General features: G+C 40.6%; 2 protein-coding genes across 3 annotated transcripts in view; one reads left to right on the top strand and one right to left on the bottom strand.

Moving 5' to 3' along the window:
* LOC129775715 (uncharacterized) overlaps positions 1 to 22706 on the bottom strand; it is a 269934-nt gene that overhangs the window by 32460 nt on the left and 214768 nt on the right. The window lies entirely within an intron of this gene.
* On the top strand, positions 10974 to 18981 carry LOC129773306 (RNA-binding protein 34-like). The gene is given in 3 exon segments (XM_055776907.1): positions 10974 to 11023; positions 17978 to 18374; positions 18376 to 18981. Coding segments are annotated over 3 exon segments (1053 nt in total).

Raw genomic sequence — 22706 nt, 5'->3', positions numbered from 1 at the left:
ATCCTGAATCTCTTACCCGTTGGACCAACCTCAGAGATGAACAGCGATTGGATGGAGCCAAGGACCAATTATGACATTCCATACACAGTGATCGAACTTTCTCGTTCAGTATGGGATGAGGGTGGTCCCGATGTTCGTAATGGTTCAATCCTGTTCTATACCGATGGGTCGAAAATGGGTAACAGAACAGGTGCTGGAGTGTATGGTCCCAGAATAAAAATTTCTGTAGCTATGGGGAACTGGCCAACAGTTTTCCAGGCAGAAGTAGCTGCAATAATAGAATGTATAAATGTCTGCCTTAAAAGAAATTATAGACATGCTAACATTTGTATCTTCTCAGACAGTCAAGCAGCACTTAAAGCCCTCAATGCTTTCAAGTGCTATTCAAAAATTGTCTGGGAATGCATTTGCCTTTTACGACAACTGTGTCAGAGAAGTTCGGTACAACTGTACTGGATTCCTGGCCATTGCGGTATAGAGGGAAATGAACAAGCAGATGAACTCGCAAGACGCGGCTCAAGCTCACCCTTCACTGGTCCAGAACCATTCTGTGGAATTTCTGAATGTGTGTTGAAGAGTGAGCTGAAGAAATGGGAAGACCGGGAAGTAATGGCCAACTGGATGGCTGTACAACTCAACCAGTCAAAAAAATTTATCACGCCGAGTATTAAAATTACTCAACAATTGCTGAGTCTTAATAAGAAAGACTTCAGCACATTCACTGGTCTTATAACAGGACACTGTCCAAGTAAATACCATCTCAAAAACATAGGTTTAGTGCAAGATGATATTTGTCGCTTTTGTAATGCCGAAAGCGAAACCTCGGAACATTTGCTCTGCAAATGCGGAGCACTAACAAGACGCAGACTTCAACACCTTGATAAGGCTATTCTGGAGCCCAAGGAAGTTTGGTCTGTGTCGCCGATCAGGACTATAAATTTTATCAAACAGATTATTCCTGATTGGCACCTATCTCGCTATAGCTTTCAGTCTACTTCTTCATCAATAAGCAGTAGATAAGCTTGAAGCGTAGTACAAAAAATGGGGCATACCACAATAGTTCAAACTAATGGACGCAGTGGTTCACACCCAACAAGGGAAATGAAACACATATTTCAAAGTGAATTTAATTCATAATATTTTGATTCATAATATTTAATTTATAAAACGTTTTTCGCGAAAATCTTTCTGAACCGCTATGAACTGGATTTCAGATTCAAATTTCAAACAGCAAAATCAAAACCAAATACAATTCAAATTTCGAATACCAGATTCAAATTTCTGATACAAATTTTAGACAATGTAAGATTTTAATAATAGATTCAGATTCCAGACACAAAATTCAAATTCAGATGCCGAACTCCGAACTCAAGTTCTAAACCCTGATTCAGTGCACCAAATTCAAAGCCCAGATTCAGAATCCACTTTTCTATTTTAGAATCAGATTCCCGGTAAAGATTCTATATTTCTGAAAGATTCTGAAATACTACCATATACAACATATCAGCGCAATCGGCCTCCACTTACTAACATCGCACAGCCGTCAAAGTTTGAATTTTTGACGTAGAACTACGTCTTTCATTAAGGGTGGCAAATCAGAAAACAGGTCACGTTTTTATGAAATAAAGTTAACGTTAATAACTATTTTTGGGGGTCTTCGTAGCCACTTGGTTACGCGTTCGCAATTGACCATCTTTGTGTTGTTATAGAATAACTACGTCCACGCAACCATCATTAGCTATGGAGATCGATCCACGGTGGAACAAAGATCGATTCATCCATACAACTGCTCTGCTCTGTAAGAAACATCGGGCTGCTGTTCTATAAATAACCCAACAATGATCAATATCAACTGTCTCCGCTGTCCGGTCTGCTGAACAATGGAAGAACAGATAGAATACCCTTACGCCTAAATGGCTACTACAGTGTAATTACCATAATATAATGTAACAGAAGACCTAACGCCTAAATGGCTACAACTTCTACTGTGTAATTTACAATTTATAGAAACATAAACATATGTACATGTACACGATAAAAACCCGGCTCTGTTACAGATAAAATGCTAATGAGCCTGATAAATAAATAAATGGGATAGAAAAAACTATTTTTGCCGCGAACGGTTTTGACGATTTACATACCAAACGAATCGGAAATTCCCTAAGATTTGTTTCTTATGCTATATATTACAATCCCCTGGTGTGTAAATGGTTTAAATTGATGAAAACTAGATGCATTTCCATTTTCACATACATTTGTCATTTGTGAGCTTCCCTACCCATGCCGTCAATTACGAGCACCTTATCGGCGATCAACAAAGGCGAATGACTTAAGTTCTCCGTGAATAAAGAAGAGAAAAAGAAGAAGAAGAACGAAGGGGAATATTTGCCTAGAGTATAAATATTGGATCTCGCTGAGGCAAACTTTCAGTATCGTTCTAGATACGAAGCAATGAACATCGCTTGTTCTTCCTTGTTTTGCGTCATCACATGTCTTCGTTTCGGATTGAGCTGTGGACGCGACCAAATTACTTACTCGCTGATGCCTCTGACATTGCAATCATAACATCAAACTGACGCCATTCCATTAAGGTTCTGAACTACACAATTGTGTGGGGAATCATCAAACTAGGCTATCATCGGCTCACTAAGAAAATAAGTGTTCAGGAATTTTGTGTGTGATTTGGTTTCGCATGACAGTAACAAAACTAACTCCACCAAGGATCGAGACCGAAAATATTAATCGAAACCGGAAATATGAAAAGAAAGGGCATGTTGAGAAGAGAGCAAAGCGGAGGACTTGAACAAAATAACAACTTAGTTCTACGTCAACAATGTGGTCGTGTCGTGGACAAAACCCCCTATATTTTTTTGAAACCGAAAAATCCCCCAAGAAGAAGGTGCATGACAACGGGGTTTAAAAAAAAGTTGATGACAAATGTCTTCAAAATGCACCAAACGTTAGGATCTACTGTCATTTCGGATTTTTTTTGTCATTAATTAATTTTTTGGCACTTGGTCGTTTTTCTTTAGCTTGAGCTTTGGTAGACTGTACAATTCGTAGTTGCTCTCCGTGATTGACCTGAACCAACCAAATTGCACAAAGAACACACAGAATGACGCTTGGGACTAGCAAACCATTCTCGTTGTGCAATTTTCGGTGATTCGAGCTTTGAATGGTCAATAACGACGCCGGCCACGTCCTTACAGTCACCAGGGGAAGGGAAGGAATGTTAGTATGATATTCGCCGCCCGAAGGCCAGAAAGATCGCCTCTATAGCGTGGTTCCCTAGCGTTTATCATGGAAGGGATAGTTGTTAGTGGGAATGGTTATAATATCAGGTTTCACTGCGGTAAGTGATGTGATACTAAAATCTTAAATTTGAAAATTTTAATATTTTTAAATTTTTAAATTTTAAATTTTAAATTTCAAATTTCAAATTTTAAATTTTTTTTTTAATTTTAAATTGTAAATTTTTAATTTTTAATTTTAAAATTTTTAAATTGTAGAATTTTCAAATGTTTAAATTTTGAAGTTTTCAGATTTTCAGATTTAAATTCTAAGTTTTTAAATTTCTAAATTTTAGAATTTTGAAATATTTAAATTTTGAAGTTTTCAGATTTTCAGATTTAATTTTTTTATTCTTAGATTTTTGGCAGACTTATCTCACTTCTTAACTAGGCGAACCTAGCCAGAATTTTCACCTGCCCCCGGGCTTCTGAATGCCAAAGGGGGACTAGGCTCTGCGGAATGCACGTATCTGCATGCTCGTGCTGTTTCAGTCCTGACCGAGAAATTGTCGGACAATCGCGCAGGTGCTAAGGATGACCGACTTTTGGATGCCGGCCAATTCCTTCTCCATGTTCAACACCTTTAGCGCTTCCAGAAGTGTCTTCGGGACAATTCCAGTTCCAGAGAGAACGACTGGAACAATTCTTGGGACCTCCCTTAGCCCCCACAGTTCCTTGAGCTCCACGGCCAATGGTCGGTACTTGCAGATTTTGCGACCGTGGGTCTCCTCCAGATTCTGGTTCAGTGGAATAGCGACATCGATGATGGTGACTTTGCGGTCGCTCTTGTCGTAAACCATTATATCTGGGCGGTTGTGGTGGATCGAGAGGTCGGTCAGAACAGTGCGATCCCAGTACAGCTTGAAACGGTCATTTTCCAGGACAGGTGCAGGCAGGTACCGGTAGTTTGGTACGTTGTCTTCCAGTAGAGCACATTGGAGCGCCAGTTGTCGATGAACAATACGGGCCACGTTGTTGTGGCGCTCGGTGTAGGCTGCGTTGGCCAAAACGGGACAGCCTCCCATAATGTGCTCTATGTTTTCACCTGGTTGATGGCACATCCGGCAAATGTCATCAACGTCTTGATGCCAGACGTACCGCCTGCAGTTTCTCGTCGGCATTATCCTGTCCTGGATGGCTATCATGTCGGCTTCTACTACTGAAGAGAGTTCACCACGCGTTAGCCACAGATTAGATGCGGCCTTGTCGACGTGTGGCCGGTCCAGTTGATGGGGGTGGGCACCATGCACTGCCTTCTGCTTCCAAGCTGCAATCTTCTCCTCCACTGTCTGCAGATTGCAGTTGAGTTGGTACTCCGCTTGCGCCAAGTGCAGAGCGCTGTATCCTCTGTCGGCGGCGCAGACAGCCCGGTATAGCGCGTTTTGGTTGGCGCGTTCTGCGAAGTACTCGCGCAGTTGTCGTACCTGGGCAACACACAGTGCAGATATGTCGACTATTCCAAGTCCCCCTTCTTTGCGTGGCAGTGAAACTCTCTCCAGTGCCGATTGAGGATGGTGCATTCCGGCCTCTTTGAATGCTTTCCTCATCCTCCTCTCAAGGTCCTCTAGGTTAGTTTTGCTCCATTTGACTACACCAAAACTGAAGGTCAGTAGGGGAACCGCGAATGTGTTGATCGCGCGTACCTTGTTCCCCGCGTTGAGGAAAGTCCTCAGGACACAGTTCACTCGACTCAAGAACTTGTCTCGCAGCTCCGTCTTGATGTCGGAGTGGCGAATCCCGGTGAGCTGTCGGAATCCAAGATATTTATAGGATTCGCCACGAACCATGTCTCTTATGAACTCGCCGTCATAGACCTCGTAACCTCCGGATTCGGTAAGCTGCCCTTTCAGCAGATGGACACAGCGGCACTTGTCGAGGCCGAACTCCATGCAGATGTCCCTGCTTATGTCTTCGACAACCCGGATAGCTACACCTAGACGCTGACGTGAATCAGCGTAGACCTTGAGATCATCCATGTAGAAGGTATGGGTCACTTCTTCGTGGGCGCCGTCGCCATACCTTATTTTATAGCCATGACCGTTTCTATTGAGCGTCCTACTGAGGGGGTTCAGTGCCAGACAAAACCAAAGCGGGCTGAAAGAGTCGCCTTGGAATATCCCCCTCTTTATCTGCAGCGTTCTAGACTGCAACACATTTTCCCCATCACTGAGGTGCAGAGACGTGCTCCACTGCCTCATCGCATGCTGCAGGAACCTAACGACGACGGGATCAATCTTGTATAGCTCCAATACCCGGACGAGAAACGAGTGAGGTATGGAGTCATAAGCCTTCCTGTAATCGATGTAGGCCATACTTAGGTTCCGCTGGTTATATACCGCCTGGCCGACTATGGCTGCGTCGATGATGGCCTGGTCTTTGCAGCCATGCGTATTTTTCCTGCATCCTTTCTGCTCTTCTGCGATGATATGGTGTTGTTCGCAGTGGGCAGAAACTTTGGCGGTTATGATGCTGCTTAATATCTTGTACAGACTCGATAGGCACGTTATCGGCCTGTACTTTGATGGGTTCAATGTGTTGCTGTCTTTCGGGAGGAGGAATGTGACGCCACGGGTGGCGAATTCAGGGAGGTTGTGTGGGTCACGTAGCACCTTGTTGAAGCACTCAGCTATCTTTTGATGTGCGACGGTCAGCTTCTTGTGCCAGAAGTTCTGAACACCATCGGGGCCCGGTGCTGCCCAGTTCCTCAGGTACCGCGAGGCTTCGCGGACATCGTTCTCTTCGACGATGATAGCTGGCATCTCTCCAATTTCACCACAACTCTCCTCCTCCCGTCTTAACCACATTTGCCCGTCGCGATGTTGTACTGGGGTCTCCCAAATACCAGCCCAGAAGTTCGTCACATCGCTAATATCTGGCAAACCTTCGCGGTAGTCGGGCTTCTCGTCGCTAATGTGGTCGTAGAACGCTTTTTCGTTATCTCTGAACATCCGATTTTGTTCCTGGCGCTTTGCAGAGTCAGAGTAACGTTTCAGCCGTTTAGTTAGGACGCTCAATTGCTGTACCAGTGTGTCGAGTTTTTCCGTCAGCTGGTGAGCTCCCAGCTGGCGAAGTTCAGTAGGCCGCACGATCACAGCAACTTGGCGACATAATTTCGCCGATCTGTTGCCTCTTTTGTACGCCATCAGTCTTCCAATTGCGGCGCGCTTGTTTAGGATCCGTTGCTCCAATCTCCTTCGCCATGGAGGCTCACGCCTTTCACGGAGATGTTGGAGCAGTCCGCCTCTTGGCCTAATACGGTATCCTAAACTTTTGGCGGTCGCCACAGCAGCACAGTAAACTTTCAGTTGCAGCTCCTCCATGTTCTCAGCATCAACCAAGTGCAGCGGAAGAACGTGCTCGTTCATGAGCTTTACTGCACTTGTCAGCCTGCGGGAATGCTGCAACTTCGGGATCCTGGGGCGCGACAATGGGTCTGTGTCGCGGAACTGTGAGATCGCCTCGTCGTAGTGGAAGACCAGATCGCGTAGTAGTTGTTGATCTGGCTGTGGGTCTTCCGGCTCAGGGGGTTGTAGTACTGTGGCCTCCACTGGTGCTGATTCGCGTGCCCCACTCGCGAATGAATTGCTCAGCCGTACTGAACTTCGTCTCGACACATCGCTTGCTCTGTTGTTCCTGGAGCTTATTTCTCTCTGCACCTGCTGCTTGATCTCGTCGATTTGCGTTTGGGAGAGCATGTTGTTGCGTACTATCGCTCTACGCCTCGCGTTCATCGCGTTCTGATCAAGCCTCCCGACGAACTCTGGATACGCTTCCTCGAACATTGTTAGTATTCGAGGGCGACCGCTCATGTCCGTCTCCAAAGCAGTGCAGATGTAATAGGCGCGGATCACGAATTCATTCATTTCGTGTGTCCACATGATCCGGCGCCTAGTGGTACCCACAAGTGTGGACGACTGTCGTCTGGCAGTCGCAACACGTCTCGTAGGCGCAGCGTTTCTTGGGTGATGTCGATGGCTGCTGTTTCCGTGTGGCGGTAGCTCTTCGGGTTGAACCCGGCTGGTGGCCCGCTCTTGCACATCGCCCTCCAGCCGCTGGCCGCTCGCTCTTACGCCCGTTCCAGGACCAGCTCCAGTTCGGGGACCCTCCTCGGGTGATCGCATTCTAATTAATCTTCGTGATCGTAGCTCCATGTTATTGGGTGTATCTCCTTTGCCCGGGAGACAGCGGGTTGGCAAGGCCTCCATGACCCGGGAGGCCTTCCCCGGGAGAGATATAGCGCTCTGACTCGCTCGCACCCCCTCACTTAGCCACTTTCGACACCCGTTCTCGGAGCCAAGACCAGGTGTGTGTTTCCAGTTCACGCCCGATCTAAAAATGTCGTCATATGATCTTCGTGGAGGCGTGAGATAGGAACATTTGAGACCAACAGGCAGGCTCCTACCCTATGTTGATCCCCATTTGAGAACCAAATTAAAAATCTTAGATTTTTAGAATTTTAATTATTTTTAGTTTTGTTTTTTTTTTAATTTTTTGTAATTAGATTTTAACACGTTAACCCTGATAACCAAGCGATATGTGCCGTTATTTACACGCGTACGCTTTGTAGAATTTCAATCACGACAACGGAGAGTTATCTTTAGGAAACCTGAGAAGGTAACCGAGACAACTTCCCCAACTCACCAACCTAGCAAGACAACCGGGAGAACTGCTATTCTTCACGATATCTCAAAACCACGTAAAAATAATAATAAAAACGCTTGTAATGATAATGTCGATCACCATATAACTCTCTTGGTCAAGTATATTCGGTACAAATCTCGATATCGAATTAACGCTGGCGATCGTGCAAAGGAGCTTTCATGATATGTTACGCTTTGAAAACAGCGGAAAAATATCTAGATCTTTGGAGAAGACGAGTCGTGCATTCAATTAAATGGCAATGTTAGCTGATCAATTGGATGAATACATTTTGATATCCTATCTCCGACGTATTATTTATGATTTTATGATTTCACAGCTAAACTCAAATAACCAAAAACCAGAAAAACACTTTTTTTTGGCACTTGGTCGTTTTTGTGTCTAAAAATAGATTTTTGACAAAACATTTTTAGATGGTTTATCGGTTTAAAAAAAAACTCAAGTTTTGACGGCTGTGCGACACTATGGTAGTTTTTCGTAAGAATCAACATTCTCATGAAAGTTTCTTTTGAAAATTTAAAGGTCACTTTTTCTCATAACCACTCATTTCACTCAAATAACAATTGAAAACCATCATGAAAAATATACAATGAAAAAAAAAATTGTGAGAAAATAATTTAAACTAACATTATATTTTGAATAACTCAAAATCCAATACAAATATAGATTTCCTTACATACATTGAAAATCATACCCAATATTTATATTGTATTTCCATGTAGGAAATATTTCTCCAAAAAACATTTATTGCTATAAGCTTTATGATTTGGCTTCCAGAATGTATATGGAATGTGGTCAATGTTTCGACTATGGCTATAAATATTTGCACACCAAATATAAAATAAAATCGAACTAATGCTTTTTGATTTATTAAAAATGTTATGTTAAATTTCGTCCTAAAGTCCTATTTGTTTCCTACATTCGTTCTCACACAGTTCTTCTTTACTACCAAAGGTTTCTGAGCAATAAAGCTCATGCTAAAATAAATACATAAACCTTTCATAAAAAAAAATCCTTGTATCACAAAGGGAAATGAAACACATATTTCAAAGTGAATTTAATTCATAATATTTTGATTCATAATATTTAATTTATAAAACGTTTTTCGCGAAAATCTTTCTGAACCGCTATGAACTGGATTTCAGATTCAAATTTCAAACAGCAAAATCAAAACCAAATACAATTCAAATTTCGAATACCAGATTCAAATTTCTGATACAAATTTTAGACAATGTAAGATTTTAATAATAGATTCAGATTCCAGACACAAAATTCAAATTCAGATGCCGAACTCCGAACTCAAGTTCTAAACCCTGATTCAGTGCACCAAATTCAAAGCCCAGATTCAGAATCCACTTTTCTATTTTAGAATCAGATTCCCGGTAAAGATTCTAGATTTCTGAAAGATTCTGAAATACTACCATATACAACATATCAGCGCAATCGGCCTCCACTTACTAACATCGCACAGCCGTCAAAGTTTGAATTTTTGACGTAGAACTACGTCTTTCATTAAGGGTGGCAAATCAGAAAACAGGTCACGTTTTTATGAAATAAAGTTAACGTTAATAACTATTTTTGGGGGTCTTCGTAGCCACTTGGTTACGCGTTCGCAATTGACCATCTTTGTTACTTTGTTAGGAAATATTTCTCCAAAAAACATTTATTGCTATAAGCTTTATGATTTGGCTTCCAGAATGTATATGGAATGTGGTCAATGTTTCGACTATGGCTATAAATATTTGCACACCAAATATAAAATAAAATCGAACTAATGCTTTTTGATTTATTAAAAATGTTATGTTAAATTTCGTCCTAAAGTCCTATTTGTTTCCTACATTCGTTCTCACACAGTTCTTCTTTACTACCAAAGGTTTCTGAGCAATAAAGCTCATGCTAAAATAAATACATAAACCTTTCATAAAAAAAAATCCTTGTATCACAAAGATTTTCCCACTAGTGGAAAAGACTCAGTCTCGTAAACCAAAAGCGCGGGCAACCTCAGTCAATTCAAAAATAGTCGAATAAAATTTTGCATATTTTCAGGCTTCTCTGTCTGGAAATGGAAATGTTTCGGAATGACTTCCAGCTGTAACATTAACCTTCTGTGCTAAATATTGTCCTCAGTATCCGTATTCTACTAAACTTTATCCACACTAGTCTAACTGCGTCTTGAGACATGTCTGTGTGGGGGCATCGTACAGCTCTAGAATGCTAACGAAATGCACACTCTTGGAAACATTCAGAAAAATAATACACAGAGTAATGCGAGAGGACGATTTGAAATAAAAATACTTCACCCAGAAATTTCAGCTTTCAGAATTCAAACGAAGATGTCGGAAGGTGAGCTGCTCACGATGATAGCTTTCCGAGTTTAGAATGGGGCGGAAAATGTGTGGCAATTGTGGATAAAAACCTCCCCTGGGGGTCTTTTATTCCGGCATTTTATTACAAAATGCTTTTTGTTCCAAGCAGCCATCGCTTGGGGAGTTTTATTCAGCAAAATGCGCCAGAAAAGCAATCAAACTGAAGTGTGTACCTTCCTCCTTTCTGCTGCCTGCACACGCATACAGCAGGTGCAATAGCAACAAAGTGATTTAAGCTGTAATCTCTTTGTTCTCGGAAAATGGTTAACGATCGGATCGATCCAAGTATTTGGTGACTTACACAGCCTCAGCAACTGAACAACCATGTGTCTCCATAATAGGGATTCCGAAGGAATTCCAAGGTTCTCAGTATTTTTTTTCTCCAAAAGTTGTCTTTTGTTGCATGAAAAGAAGGCGGAAATCATTCCGCAGTCTTTCCAAACTCGGTAACAATTTTGAGAGAAACAATACGGGCTATTTTGGGTCGGTACTTCCTGCTTCCTTGTCTTTTGTATACCCCCCAAAACGAGGCCGAAAACTTTGAAATTATAATTACAAAACACTCTAACGAACCAGGAAACCCGGAGAATCACACCACTTGGGAAGGATTTGTTTTGTTCTGTTAATAGCATTCGCTGCGTTTGTCAGATTATGAAAAATGGCTGGGAGGCAGGCCAAAAATGAATTGCAACATATTCAGCCCCAAGAGTATGTATAATTATGCTAACATCCGGACATTTCAGCGCTGAAAAATGGAAGTTACTAGTGTGTTTGTTAACCCTTTTAAAACCAATGGTTGGTACATGAAAACACTCAGTGCTTAATTTTGAATAGATTATCTCAAATACTTCTTGTAATTGTTTAGTCAGATCGAGTGGTTTCGCACTGTACAATATAATATCATAGAAATACTACCTGAAAAATAGGAGCTGTTCCGTCGCAAATGACGATTTTTTCATAAATTTTGTTTTTGGGATTTTTTTGATTTGGTTCAAATTTTGCAGACGCATTCTTAATGACCAAAAAGTACAATTTGCCTCATCAGTTTGCCATTTTGGCTCTAGTCTTACTTTTGAGAAGGGCCTAACCAAAGATTGCTCGAAAATTTTCCAAACTACACTGTTAAAAAACTGAGTTATTTTGTTTTATTACGAAAATAACACTTAAAACTCAAGTGTTGTTTCGACACGACAAATGAAAATTAATTACGACACTGTTCGTCGAGAAGCGGTTTGAATGTGCGACAAAATGATGAGAACTTTGCGAGATAAAACACGGGAGACGCGTTTGGTTCGACAGATTCATTTTGAGTGTTTTTTTTTTGTACATTTTCACAGTGCGTTTTATATGATCTGACCGGTGGCTATTGGCACGACTAGCTAAGAGGATAAAAGAGAAAGGTTCTTTTTGATGTGCACGATTGATATACAAACTATTAGATGCTGCGATAATAGAGGCTAAATGATATTCACATGTGGTTCTACGTAAATAAGCCTTTGGCTATTGCCCGCGTGTTTTTATTACCCTTTTTTGTATTTGGGATTGAATCTTATGTACCTTATATATCGGCACGAGATTGATTTGTGATTCTTTTTGTACAGCTTGCAACAAGGATTAAAGTTATATTGTTTCACTGATTATAAAGATTAAACAGGTGTTTTTGATTTTTTTTTATGTGTAGCAGCGGACAATTAATGAAGTTCGTTGCACAGTGCGCCAAAATGGAAAAACTATTAATACACATTTCAATTCAAACACACAATTGAAAATAAATACAGGTCGGACTCGATTATCCGGAGTATTTTATTTTTGATTTTCGTAAATTTTGAATAATTTGTATAATAATTCCATATTGAATAGCTGATATGGGTTTCAAATGAAAGGACTTGACAAGCAGAATGCAGTTAATTATGAAAAATTCAAATCCAAAATGGCGGCCACTACAAAATGGCGGATTACATATTTTCTCAGAACCGCATCAATATGTATATCAAATGAAAGGTAGTAGAATACAGTTATTCATGAAAAGTTCAAATTCAAGAGGCGGCCACTACAAAATGGCGTATTTCATATTTTCTCAGGACCCCATCAATATGAGTATCATATGAATGGGCTTGACTAATAGAACAGAGTACATCATCGGAATATTCCGAAGAAAGTTAGGTAAGAAACAACAATTGTAAAAACATAAATTTTTTGAATGGTTTCAACGTAGAGAAGTATACTAATAATACAGATTATTTACTAAAAAACTAGAAAAGAAAATAAGTAAAAAAAACTTTGAAAGTTAAACGGTTTAATGTACTTAGAGCTAGAAAATAATTTGGCAAGTAGCAGTTAGTAGTTATCACATCCGTTCATTTATTAATCCAGGGCGATGATGAGACTAAACTAAAATCGTGGGGTTTATGATGAAACAACTAACTGTGGATAATGGAAATCCAACGTTCATTTCTTACCTAATTTTCTTCGGAATATTCTCATGATGTACTGTATTCTATTAGTCAAATCATTTCATTTGATACCGATATTGGGGGACACAAAAAATATATAGTCCACCAGTGGCGGTGACCTTTTTGAATTTATGTTGTTTATTATGTTTCGTGTTCTGCATGTCAAGTCATTCAGCCATTTTTTAGCGATGGCCAAATTGAATTTTTCAAGATCATGGAATACGTAGTTTGATAATGACAGTAAAATTAAAGGTGTCTTCCAAATTTCAGATCAAAATTTAAAAAGTAATTAGTTGTTTGAGGACTGCGGCCATCTTGGCATTAGATTTTTCATGATCTGCTATGTTCTACTAGTCGAGAACTTCCTTTTGATACCCATATTGAAGAAGTTTTGGAAAAAAATAGCGCCATTTTGTGGTGGCAGCCATTTTTGATTTGCATTTTTCATAAATTACTGTATTCTACTAGTCAAGTTTTATAATGACACCAGAGATAATGATGTGTTCCTAATTTCAGATCAATCGGTCGATAGGAAGGGGGTTAAATTTCTATTAATGTGGTACAGCTATGAAGCTATGAAGTTACCAAACTACAAAGTTATAAAGTTTCAATGTTACAAACATACAAACAGGTCAACCTAGATAAAACCGTTTAATAAATAAGTGCAAATCATAATTATAATACGTTTACCGAGAGAAAACTGTTTATTTATGACTCGATTATCCGGAGTTAAAAAAAAATCGATACTCCGGATAATCGAGTTCGACCTGTATATATACAGGCAAACCTGTTTTTGTGCGGGGGATTTTTATCAATTTGAAAACCGATGATAAAAATTGTTCTTTTTGGTCATAAAAAATGTGTGAGTTTCTCACTTTATTGATCGTGTATTTCTCATTAATTTGGAATAAAAATGAAAGGAAGACCGCGAAAATGTTGCTGATTCGACAGATGATAAAGCGAACCTTGATAGATTACTTGTCGAAATGAAAAAAAAAGATAAATCAATCTTTTCGAATTTGTATCTTACGAAATGGAATTCAAATTCTTTTCTGTTCGCTTATTGTTTGGATGTGCTTCCGGGTAGACCTCAATGTAAAGGATGGTTCGATAAATTGGATTTTTCCTTGATAAAGAATTGCTACATCCAGTATATTCTCAGTTACAACGTTACGAGATATGATCGAATAAATCATTGTGTGGAAGTCGACAAATCCAACCAAATATTGATTATTGCTTTCATCTCATCTGTAAACATTGGGAAAACCGAAGGAATTTTTCCAACTTAATTTTCATGTGTATCTCATTATTCAGCACCCAATATAATCCTTGTTGGTCTGAATCCCTCGGCAATTTTTTTTCCCGGAAACCATCAAACGAAATTTGTGAAAAGCGACAACATTTCGTTTGATGGGTGCTTGTTTCTCCGCATATTGTTGGTGGCATATGGTAATTTGTCGCGGTTATTTACGCTCTCAAAAAAAAAACGCCAATTCATTATTCTCATGAACTGTTTGAATTGGAAATAACTTTTTCTTTCATCTCCTAAGCGCTCTCTGTGTATGAAGGTGTCATTTTCGATTCGACACGAGGGCTCACGGATCTCCCCTCCCCCACTCGACAAGTGGTAATTAATCATCACCGTGTTGATGCACTCCAAGGTTCCCCGCCCCGCCTTTCTTCCGACTCCATTTCGCACCGTAATACTCTCAAACAACAATTTAATGAATGCAAACACATGCTGTCGAAAGCAAACATCCCTCTCCTGCTGGTGATATACACTTCACCGCTATCAATTCGTGTTGCCTTCGAAAGCACGTAAGACGCGCCTAATGCTGATGATACGATTTCGCTTCGACTTGTTCGGGGTTGGTTATTGGTTCCGCTGCTCACGGGGGAGTGGATAAATGAATCCTTGTGTGCTTATTTGAGGGGTTTCAAAATCTACTTGAGTGATTCTGTTTATCTGTCGGCAAAAGTTCGTGCTGTTACAGTTTGATGTGGATATTACCAGGCGCCAAGTGTCCTTGATTACGACCAAGCGATTCATCGACGATTATCGAAACGGTAACTGAGGGATTACGTGGCAGATAGTCATTAGGATAAGCGGACAACAACTCTCCATCGACACCATGGAAAACAAAGCCGGAGATCCGAGGCTGATAATATCCGAAAAAGCTATTATGCAAATGCTCACGGATGTCGTCTCTCATTTCTCAGGTTTTATTACCACTCGTAAAAGGACGAGAGGACATTCATCTCTACCGGCGCCACCAAGAGCCTGTCCGACAGTAATGGATTTCCTTCCATCGTTTCTGTGTGTGTGTGTGTGTGTGTGTGTGTGTGCGTGTTTGTGTGCTCAGCTTTAAACGGTTCGTCCTGGTTATCGTTGGTCAAAAGTTTGTTTGCGTTTGAAGACACAGTAGCTGCCACGGGAGGGGGGGTGCGCCTTACTCGCACCAAAAAAAAGGAACGTTTCGGGGATTACGAGCAGTGTTATTTTATCCTTGAAGGATCAGTGCATAATTAAACAGCGGTAAGAGGGAAACGAGGTGTGCGTGTTGATCATCCGTTAAAAGTTGTTTTGAGAGGAGAAAATTCGAAGAAAAGTTTGTTCCTAATTTTTTATCCTCCTGCTGGTAATCTTGTTTTAATGGAATTTGAGATGCAATTCTGTCCGATTTTGATGAGGGATAAGATGTCTTACCAACTTTTGAACTTAATGGAATTTTTCACACAAACATTTTTTTTTTTTTGAAATTTTATTCCATTAGATTTGGTGGTGAGTTTTCATTAAAGATGTCTTGTGTGAGACGGCAAATGATAATTTTTTTTCGAGCGAGACCAAAAAGTCAACACATTGCCACCAAAGAATGCCACTCGTAAAGAAAAGCAATCACGTAAAGTATCTCACCATATACCAAGAAGATGCTTCAACCACAAAAACAAACGATAGAGCAGCTCCACTAGGACTTTTTTTCTCCCAACCAACACATGATTCGTGCTCTCACTATGCCGACAGCTCTCAGCATCAATATTTTCCGTTTACATGATCACATATACCGAATAAACACCGCCCGAATGCTACGCGTCTCGACGCTTGGCTGATCTGTTTTCTCAGCTTTTCCATCTGCCATATCAAGACAGCAGCAGGAGCAGCAGTAACAACAACAACGGTGGGAACGATGCTGTAAACCTTCTAAAGGGGCACAAGATTGCAAGTGATAAAATATTCATAATCCAAGCTTGCTGCTCTGCCTGCGCCTCTACCCGAGCTCCCATGCCTGGCTGTCTTCAAAAGGCTGATTTTCGGAGAAATTGTGTTTTATGATCGTAAAACGTAAGTATCGTTGAGGCATTTTCAGCAAGTTTGCTAATTAGAATCCATAATATGATTTCCTAGATGGTTTCCCATTGACTAACGGTACGGGTGGTGGGTGGTACAAATGGAGTAAATGAAGTTTTTCCTAGATTAGCTGAGGTAAAGTGCTAACGAGAACTATTTAAACGATTGAAACATTCGTCAGTATGGAAGTCAGGCGTTTCGCTGTGAACCATTTGTTGTGGTGACGATGGATTCACTGCACCTGCTTTTTAGTCGAGAATGATAAAAATTGAAGTTTTTGTTTCGTCTTGCCATTCAATTTGCATCATGGGGTTTACTTTTTACGAAATAAATAGATTCATCCATGAGGAAGTTCATAGTCACAATTTACCGTTATTTAGTAGGTCGTATTTTTATTTTTGCAAATTTCATAACATAGTGTCAAAAATTGCTCTTTCTTAATTGAGGGGCTCAGAATGCAAGGGGTGTAAGAGACTTGATCGATTTCTCTTCATCAACTTTTTATTTAGTTAATAACTCAACAGCAAAAACGTTCCAATTTAAGTTTACTATAGAATCCGATAAATGAAGTTCTGACCTATCTTCCACATTGTCAAAAACAGCTGGGAATGTATTTGCAGCTAAGTTATGACCAAAAGAGAGAATCGATTTAGAGAAATCGATCAAATCACTTACACCCCTTTCATTCTGAGCCCCTCAATTAAGAAAGAGCAATTTTTGACACTATGTTATGAAATTTGCAAAAATAAAAATACGACCTACTAAATAACGGTAAATTGTGACTATGAACTTCCTCATGGATGAATCTATTTATTTCGTAAAAAGTAAACCCCATGATGCAAATTGAATGGCAAGACGAAACAAAAACTTCAATTTTTATCATCCTCGACTAAGCCCCTCAATTGATAGAAGGGAAATATTGATTTCTATTTCTAGCTTAGTTTATGTTTTTAGATAAGCAGAAAATTTAAAAAAATATGGAGGGTTGTGTCCGAGACACGACCGTCAACTACGTAGGATTACGTACTCTATGTGCCATTAGAGGGCTCAGAAGGAAAGGGGTGTAAGTGACTTGATCGATTTCTCTTCAACAACTTTTTCTTTAGTTAATAACTCAACTGTAAAATCGTTGCAATTTGAGTTTGCCATAGAATCCGATAGATGAGGTTCTGATCTATCCTTCACATTGTCAAATACAGCTGGGAATGTGTTTGCAGCTAAGTTATGTCGATGTAGAGGAATTGATGATGTCACTTACACCCCTTCCATATGAAAGATGATCTCAAAGTTATTTACCGAAATAGTTCCAGATATTGACGACACAGAAAAATATTGAAATATGATCAACATAAAACAAAGTCTTCGTTTTTTGAAAACCAAAACCAAAAATCGGTGATAAGCTAAATCTTTTCTGGGCGAGTGGAAACAATGGTGTTTTTGTTTCCACTCGCCCAGAAAAGATTTAGCGTATCACCGGTTTTTGGTTTTCATATATTTTTATTGCCTTTATAACGCGTAAAATATTAGGGGTCTTCCTTAATCATGGGGAAGAAAGATAGAAAATTGAACAAAGTGAGTCCGCAAAATAACGGCCTCGGTGTAGTGAAAAATTCCAAAAGGAGCGAAATCAATGTGCCGGAGGAGTCAATGAAGCCATGAGAAGTTGTGCAAAATTTTCCGGACATTGTCAAACAGGCAAAAAAAAAACGCAGAAAAGACAAGGCGAAAGATGTGTTTCCGGAAGAAAACAATGTCGAAGAGCAGATACCTGAAATCGTTGAGGGAGTCAGCGCTAAAAAAAATAAAAATTCGAAGAAAAAGAGAAAGCAAGCAGTCGACATTTCTCCGGAACTAATCGAACAGCCTAAAATTGATAAGAAACAAAAAAAAATCAAAAGGCGCCTCTACAAAGGGCCACAAAAAGCCCAAAGTTATTGAAGCAGACCTTGGGGTTGATACATCTGAAAGTGAAGATGAACAAGAATCAATTGATGATACAGCAGGAAATGCTTCTTCAAAGTCGATTTTAAGTCAACCCTCCGAACCTGAACTGGAAGATGGCTCTCCCACGAACAGTAAAGACGAAAAGGATGCCGAAGTGAAACCGAAAAAGCGCTTTCCAGGTCCAGAGCACTCCATTTTTATTGGAAATCTTCCAACTACAGTGAAAAAGTCAACGATGAAAACATTGTTCAAACAATTCGGCACAATACTAACCATTCGTTTCCGTTCCAACGAAGGCGTTACATTGTTCAAAAAAAAAAAAAAAGAATAAGAAAGAATCGTAGGCACTAAATTGTTATGTACGTTTCGAGACCAGAGAAAAAGCATGCTGTATGAACGGTGAATCGGTAGAAGGAAATCGTATCAGCGTATCATTGCACTCGCAAAAACAAGCTGGACATATCACGTCCACGGTATTTGTTGGTAACATCCATAGAAAGACAACCGATAATGAATTATACGATTTCTTCAGTCGAGTTGGTGATATCGAATACGTGCGTCAAATCGCTGACAGATGTATAGGATATGTCTGTTTCAAAAAAGGTGTTTCGATCGCGAAAGCACTGAAAATGAATCAACAATTGCTTAATGGGCGTCCATTGCGCATTATGAAGGTCGTTCCTAGTCTACAATCCAAACGACGTAATAAGAAAGGGAATCTTGTCAGCAAACAAAAAGTATTGACCAGTACAACTAAAAATCCTCCGAAAGCGAACACTGATAACAAGAAGAAGATTTTGCAACAAGAATTCCATGGAACGGTGGCGAAAAACAAAAACAGGGAAAACGCCCAAAAGAAAAAATCGAGCTTCGAGAAGAAGAAAAAGATACTCGCAAAAAACAGGAGCGATGAGAAGCAATGAATAAAAGTTTATATCAAAAAAAAAAATCATTCATGAGCTTTACTGTACTTCTCAGCCTGCGGGAACTTCGGAATCCTGGGGCGCGACAAAGGATCTGTGTCGCGCCCCATCCCCATCCCCATCCCCATTTGAGAACCTGTAAACCAGTGCAGTGCATCAACCCCCTGAGCCAGAAGACCCACAGCCAGATCAACAACTACTACGCGATCTGGTCTTCCACTACGACGAGGCGATCTCACAGTTTCGCGACACAGATCCTTTGTCGCGCCCCAGGATTCCGAAGTTGCAGCATTCCCGCAGGCTGACAAGTGCAGTAAAGCTCATGAACGAGCACGTTCTTCCGCTGCACTTGGTTGATGCTGAGGACATGGAGGAGCTGCAACTGAAAGTTTACTGTGCTGCTGTGGCGACCGCCAAAAGTTTAGGATACCGTATAAGGCCAAGAGGCGGACTGCTCCAACATCTCCGTGAAAGGCGTGAGCCTGCGTGGCGAAGGAGATTGGAGCAACGGATCCTAAACAAGCGCGCCGCAATTGGAAGACTGATGGCGTACAAAAGAGGCAGCAGATCGGCGAAATTATGTCGCCAAGTTGCTGTGATCGTGCAGCCTACTGAACTTCGCCAGCTGGGAGCTCACCAGCTGACGGAAAAACTCGACACACTAGTACAGCAATTGAGCGTCCTTACAAAACGGCTGAAACGTTACTCTGACTCTGCAAAGCACCAGGAACAAAATCGGATGTTCAGAGTAGTTGAGAGAAAGAGAGAAAGCGTTCTACGACCACATTAGCGACGAGAAGCCCGACTACCGCGAAGGTTTGCCAAATATTAGCGATGTGACGAACTTCTGGGCTGGTATTTGGGAGACCCCAGTACAACATCGCGACGGGCAAATGTGGTTAAGACGGGAGGAGGAGAGTTATGGTGAAATTGGAGAGATGCCAGCTATCATCGTCGAAGAAAATGATGTCCGCGAAGCCTCGTGGTACCTGCGGAACTGGGCAGCACCGGGCCCCGATGGTGTTCAGAGCTTCTGGCACCCGTTCGATAAACGTTCGTGATCTCTATTTTCTCTATTTTCTATTTCCTAACACAGTCTTCTGAATTCAACGAAATAAACGAAAACCCAGAGAGAGTGTAGACGATGAAAATGGGAGAACCGGCATAGTTAATGCATCAAAAAGGTGCTGAATTCATGATACTTCACACGTTTTCATAAAAACAACTGGGTCGAACACAATCAATTTATCAATTAAAATGTTTCATGTTGTCAACGATATTCAAATGCAATGATGAGTATCGCGTACTGGCATTGAACTAAATCTAGACATAATCGAAATTTCTAAATGATCAATTCATCACAAACCAACCAGAAGCCTTTCGATGCCTCCAATCAATAGGAGTTGATAACAGTGCGCGTTAATTGGTCCCACTTCTGTATCGTTCCGATTGCCGATGGGGTAAATATTGAGAGGCAACGGTTTGTGCCAACTGACGCTACTCATAATGAAATCTGCAATCAATCATGATGCAATCATTGCAACCATCATCGTTCCATCGAGCCAGAATGAGCCAATTCACATGACCCAGGGGACACAGTGATATCCGTTCGGTATGAATAATGCCACAGCCAATTGAAGGGTAAATAAATCCGTTTGCTGGACAAATGGTCACAACTGGTTTACGACAGAGCGGTCGTTATCTTGTTATCAATTGACTCGTTTGAAGCTTTGAGCAAACTGTGGTTTTTCGATATGTCGATTGTGGAGTGTGCTTGCATAGTGCCTTCACCGGTAGCATGTCTTATCTTGTCATTAGAAGCTCATCTTTCGACAGAAGAAAATCCCCACTAAGCTCCCTCATGACAAGGTTTAGAATTTGCTAACCGTTTCCACTCAGACGAACCGGACGTCCGATGCTACCGATTGTGTCTGACGCGTCTCTGAACTCTCATTTCCAGCAAAAGCTCTTTAATGGGGAATTTAACAAGGTACGAAGAGGATAATCCTTCTGTAAATATGCCTCCAAGACCTCTTCAGTTCAGAAGCGACGAAGAGTGCCCTTGAGTTGAGATGTTTTTTTTTGTTGTGTGGTGGGAAGACGGGAAAAGCAAGCGCAAGATTATGTCTCCTTGAAAAACAATTCACTGTGGCAATGGAAGCGTGAAAATTGGATGATGAATAATCCTTATTTATTCATTTAAGCAGGATGGATTATGAACCATATTTAAAAGCAATCAAACAAATTAGATTAAACCAACGTAAAACTTGCAGAATTTAATAGCGCTAACCATACCGATTAACAGCTGCGGCTGCTGCTAAGTGATGTCTGCACGTAACACCTTCGAGCACACGTTCGAATCAGCAGCGGTCTTTTTTCCCACATCATAGATCGCGCCGTTCCGTTCTCATGTAAACATCTCAATCAACATGCACACCACGTCCACCTCATTACATGCTAATTATCTTATTAGAAAGTTATGACACGGCATTAAGGTGCACGAAGGTGCCCTTTAGCACAAAGCGCGATCCCGCGATTAAATCACGGAACGGCCAGACTAGCACCTAGTGACAAGCAAATTGAACGCCGCACTCTGGCAGCCAGAGCGCGTAGTCCCGTTTTCTAATCATACTTCTCGGCAGCGAAACACCTGACGCGGAATCAGAGGTGCCAGATGTAAGGATAGATTCGAGTAGAAATTCCCCATCGGAAAATTTATATAATTTATATAATATATAGCCCGGCGAGCACTTCTGGTTGGTCCATTTGGTGTTTCTTTATTTTAAACTATTTTGTATGTTTAACAATAACGAAAACCTAAGGCCTATTTTTCTAAGTAAGACTACGTATTTCTGTATTGATGCCAAATCTGAGAACAGGGCGCATTTTCATGAAATAGAAATAACAAATGCATCGTTCGTTATACGGACAATGTGATTTCTCTATTATTGCAATTTAGACTCCTCTCGTTTTCAGTCCATTAAGTACGAACATGCTATTCACAATTTCACGGCAATCACGCTTCATCAGTCATCCAACTAACGACAAGACAGTAGCGATGTTTTCCAAATGGTATTTCTCAAACCCGTTTAGTTTAGTTTTCAAATTGACCTTTTTCAAGGCTAGAGGCGAATGAACTGAGAAATTTTAAAGTCTCTATAATTCAAACCATAATCATCATTATTCAAGTCACAGTTCTGCTCCAGCTCCAGTCTTTTTCAGTGCTGATTCTGACACAGCTGTGGGGCTGTGGTCCACATACCACGTGGACAGAAAAAGCATGATTTTATACACCCCCCTCCCCCTCCGTGGACAAGCGTGGACATTCCTTGCATCCTTCCCCCTGTTGTCCACGTGGACATTCCTTCAGTTTTTGAAAAAAAAATCAAGAAAATTCATTTTTTTAGCTTAAATTTCATTTCAAGTTTGTTTCTACTTTCTATTCCTAGCTGGCTATTTTATATTATAATGATCAATTTCAGTGGGAATATTAAAGTAGATAAGTCGGGATCAGGACTACGTGTTTCAAGTACTCATAACAGTCAAAACTTTCATTCAAATTTGAGAAATTTCAAATTGGGTTTGAACCTGCTAATATGATAGAATGTATTTTGTTTCAAAACACGGATGTCGCGACTAGATGCCAATATTGTACGTCCGTGATCGCGGATTGCAAAATATTTTCTTGTTTAAGCATCAATGACTTTCCCTTTTACAGGTTCGGT

This window comes from Toxorhynchites rutilus, chromosome 3 (assembly GCF_029784135.1).
Source record: "Toxorhynchites rutilus septentrionalis strain SRP chromosome 3, ASM2978413v1, whole genome shotgun sequence".
Classification (NCBI taxonomy): Eukaryota; Metazoa; Arthropoda; class Insecta; order Diptera; family Culicidae; genus Toxorhynchites; species Toxorhynchites rutilus.
This window is presented reverse-complemented; position numbering and strand designations above follow the sequence as displayed.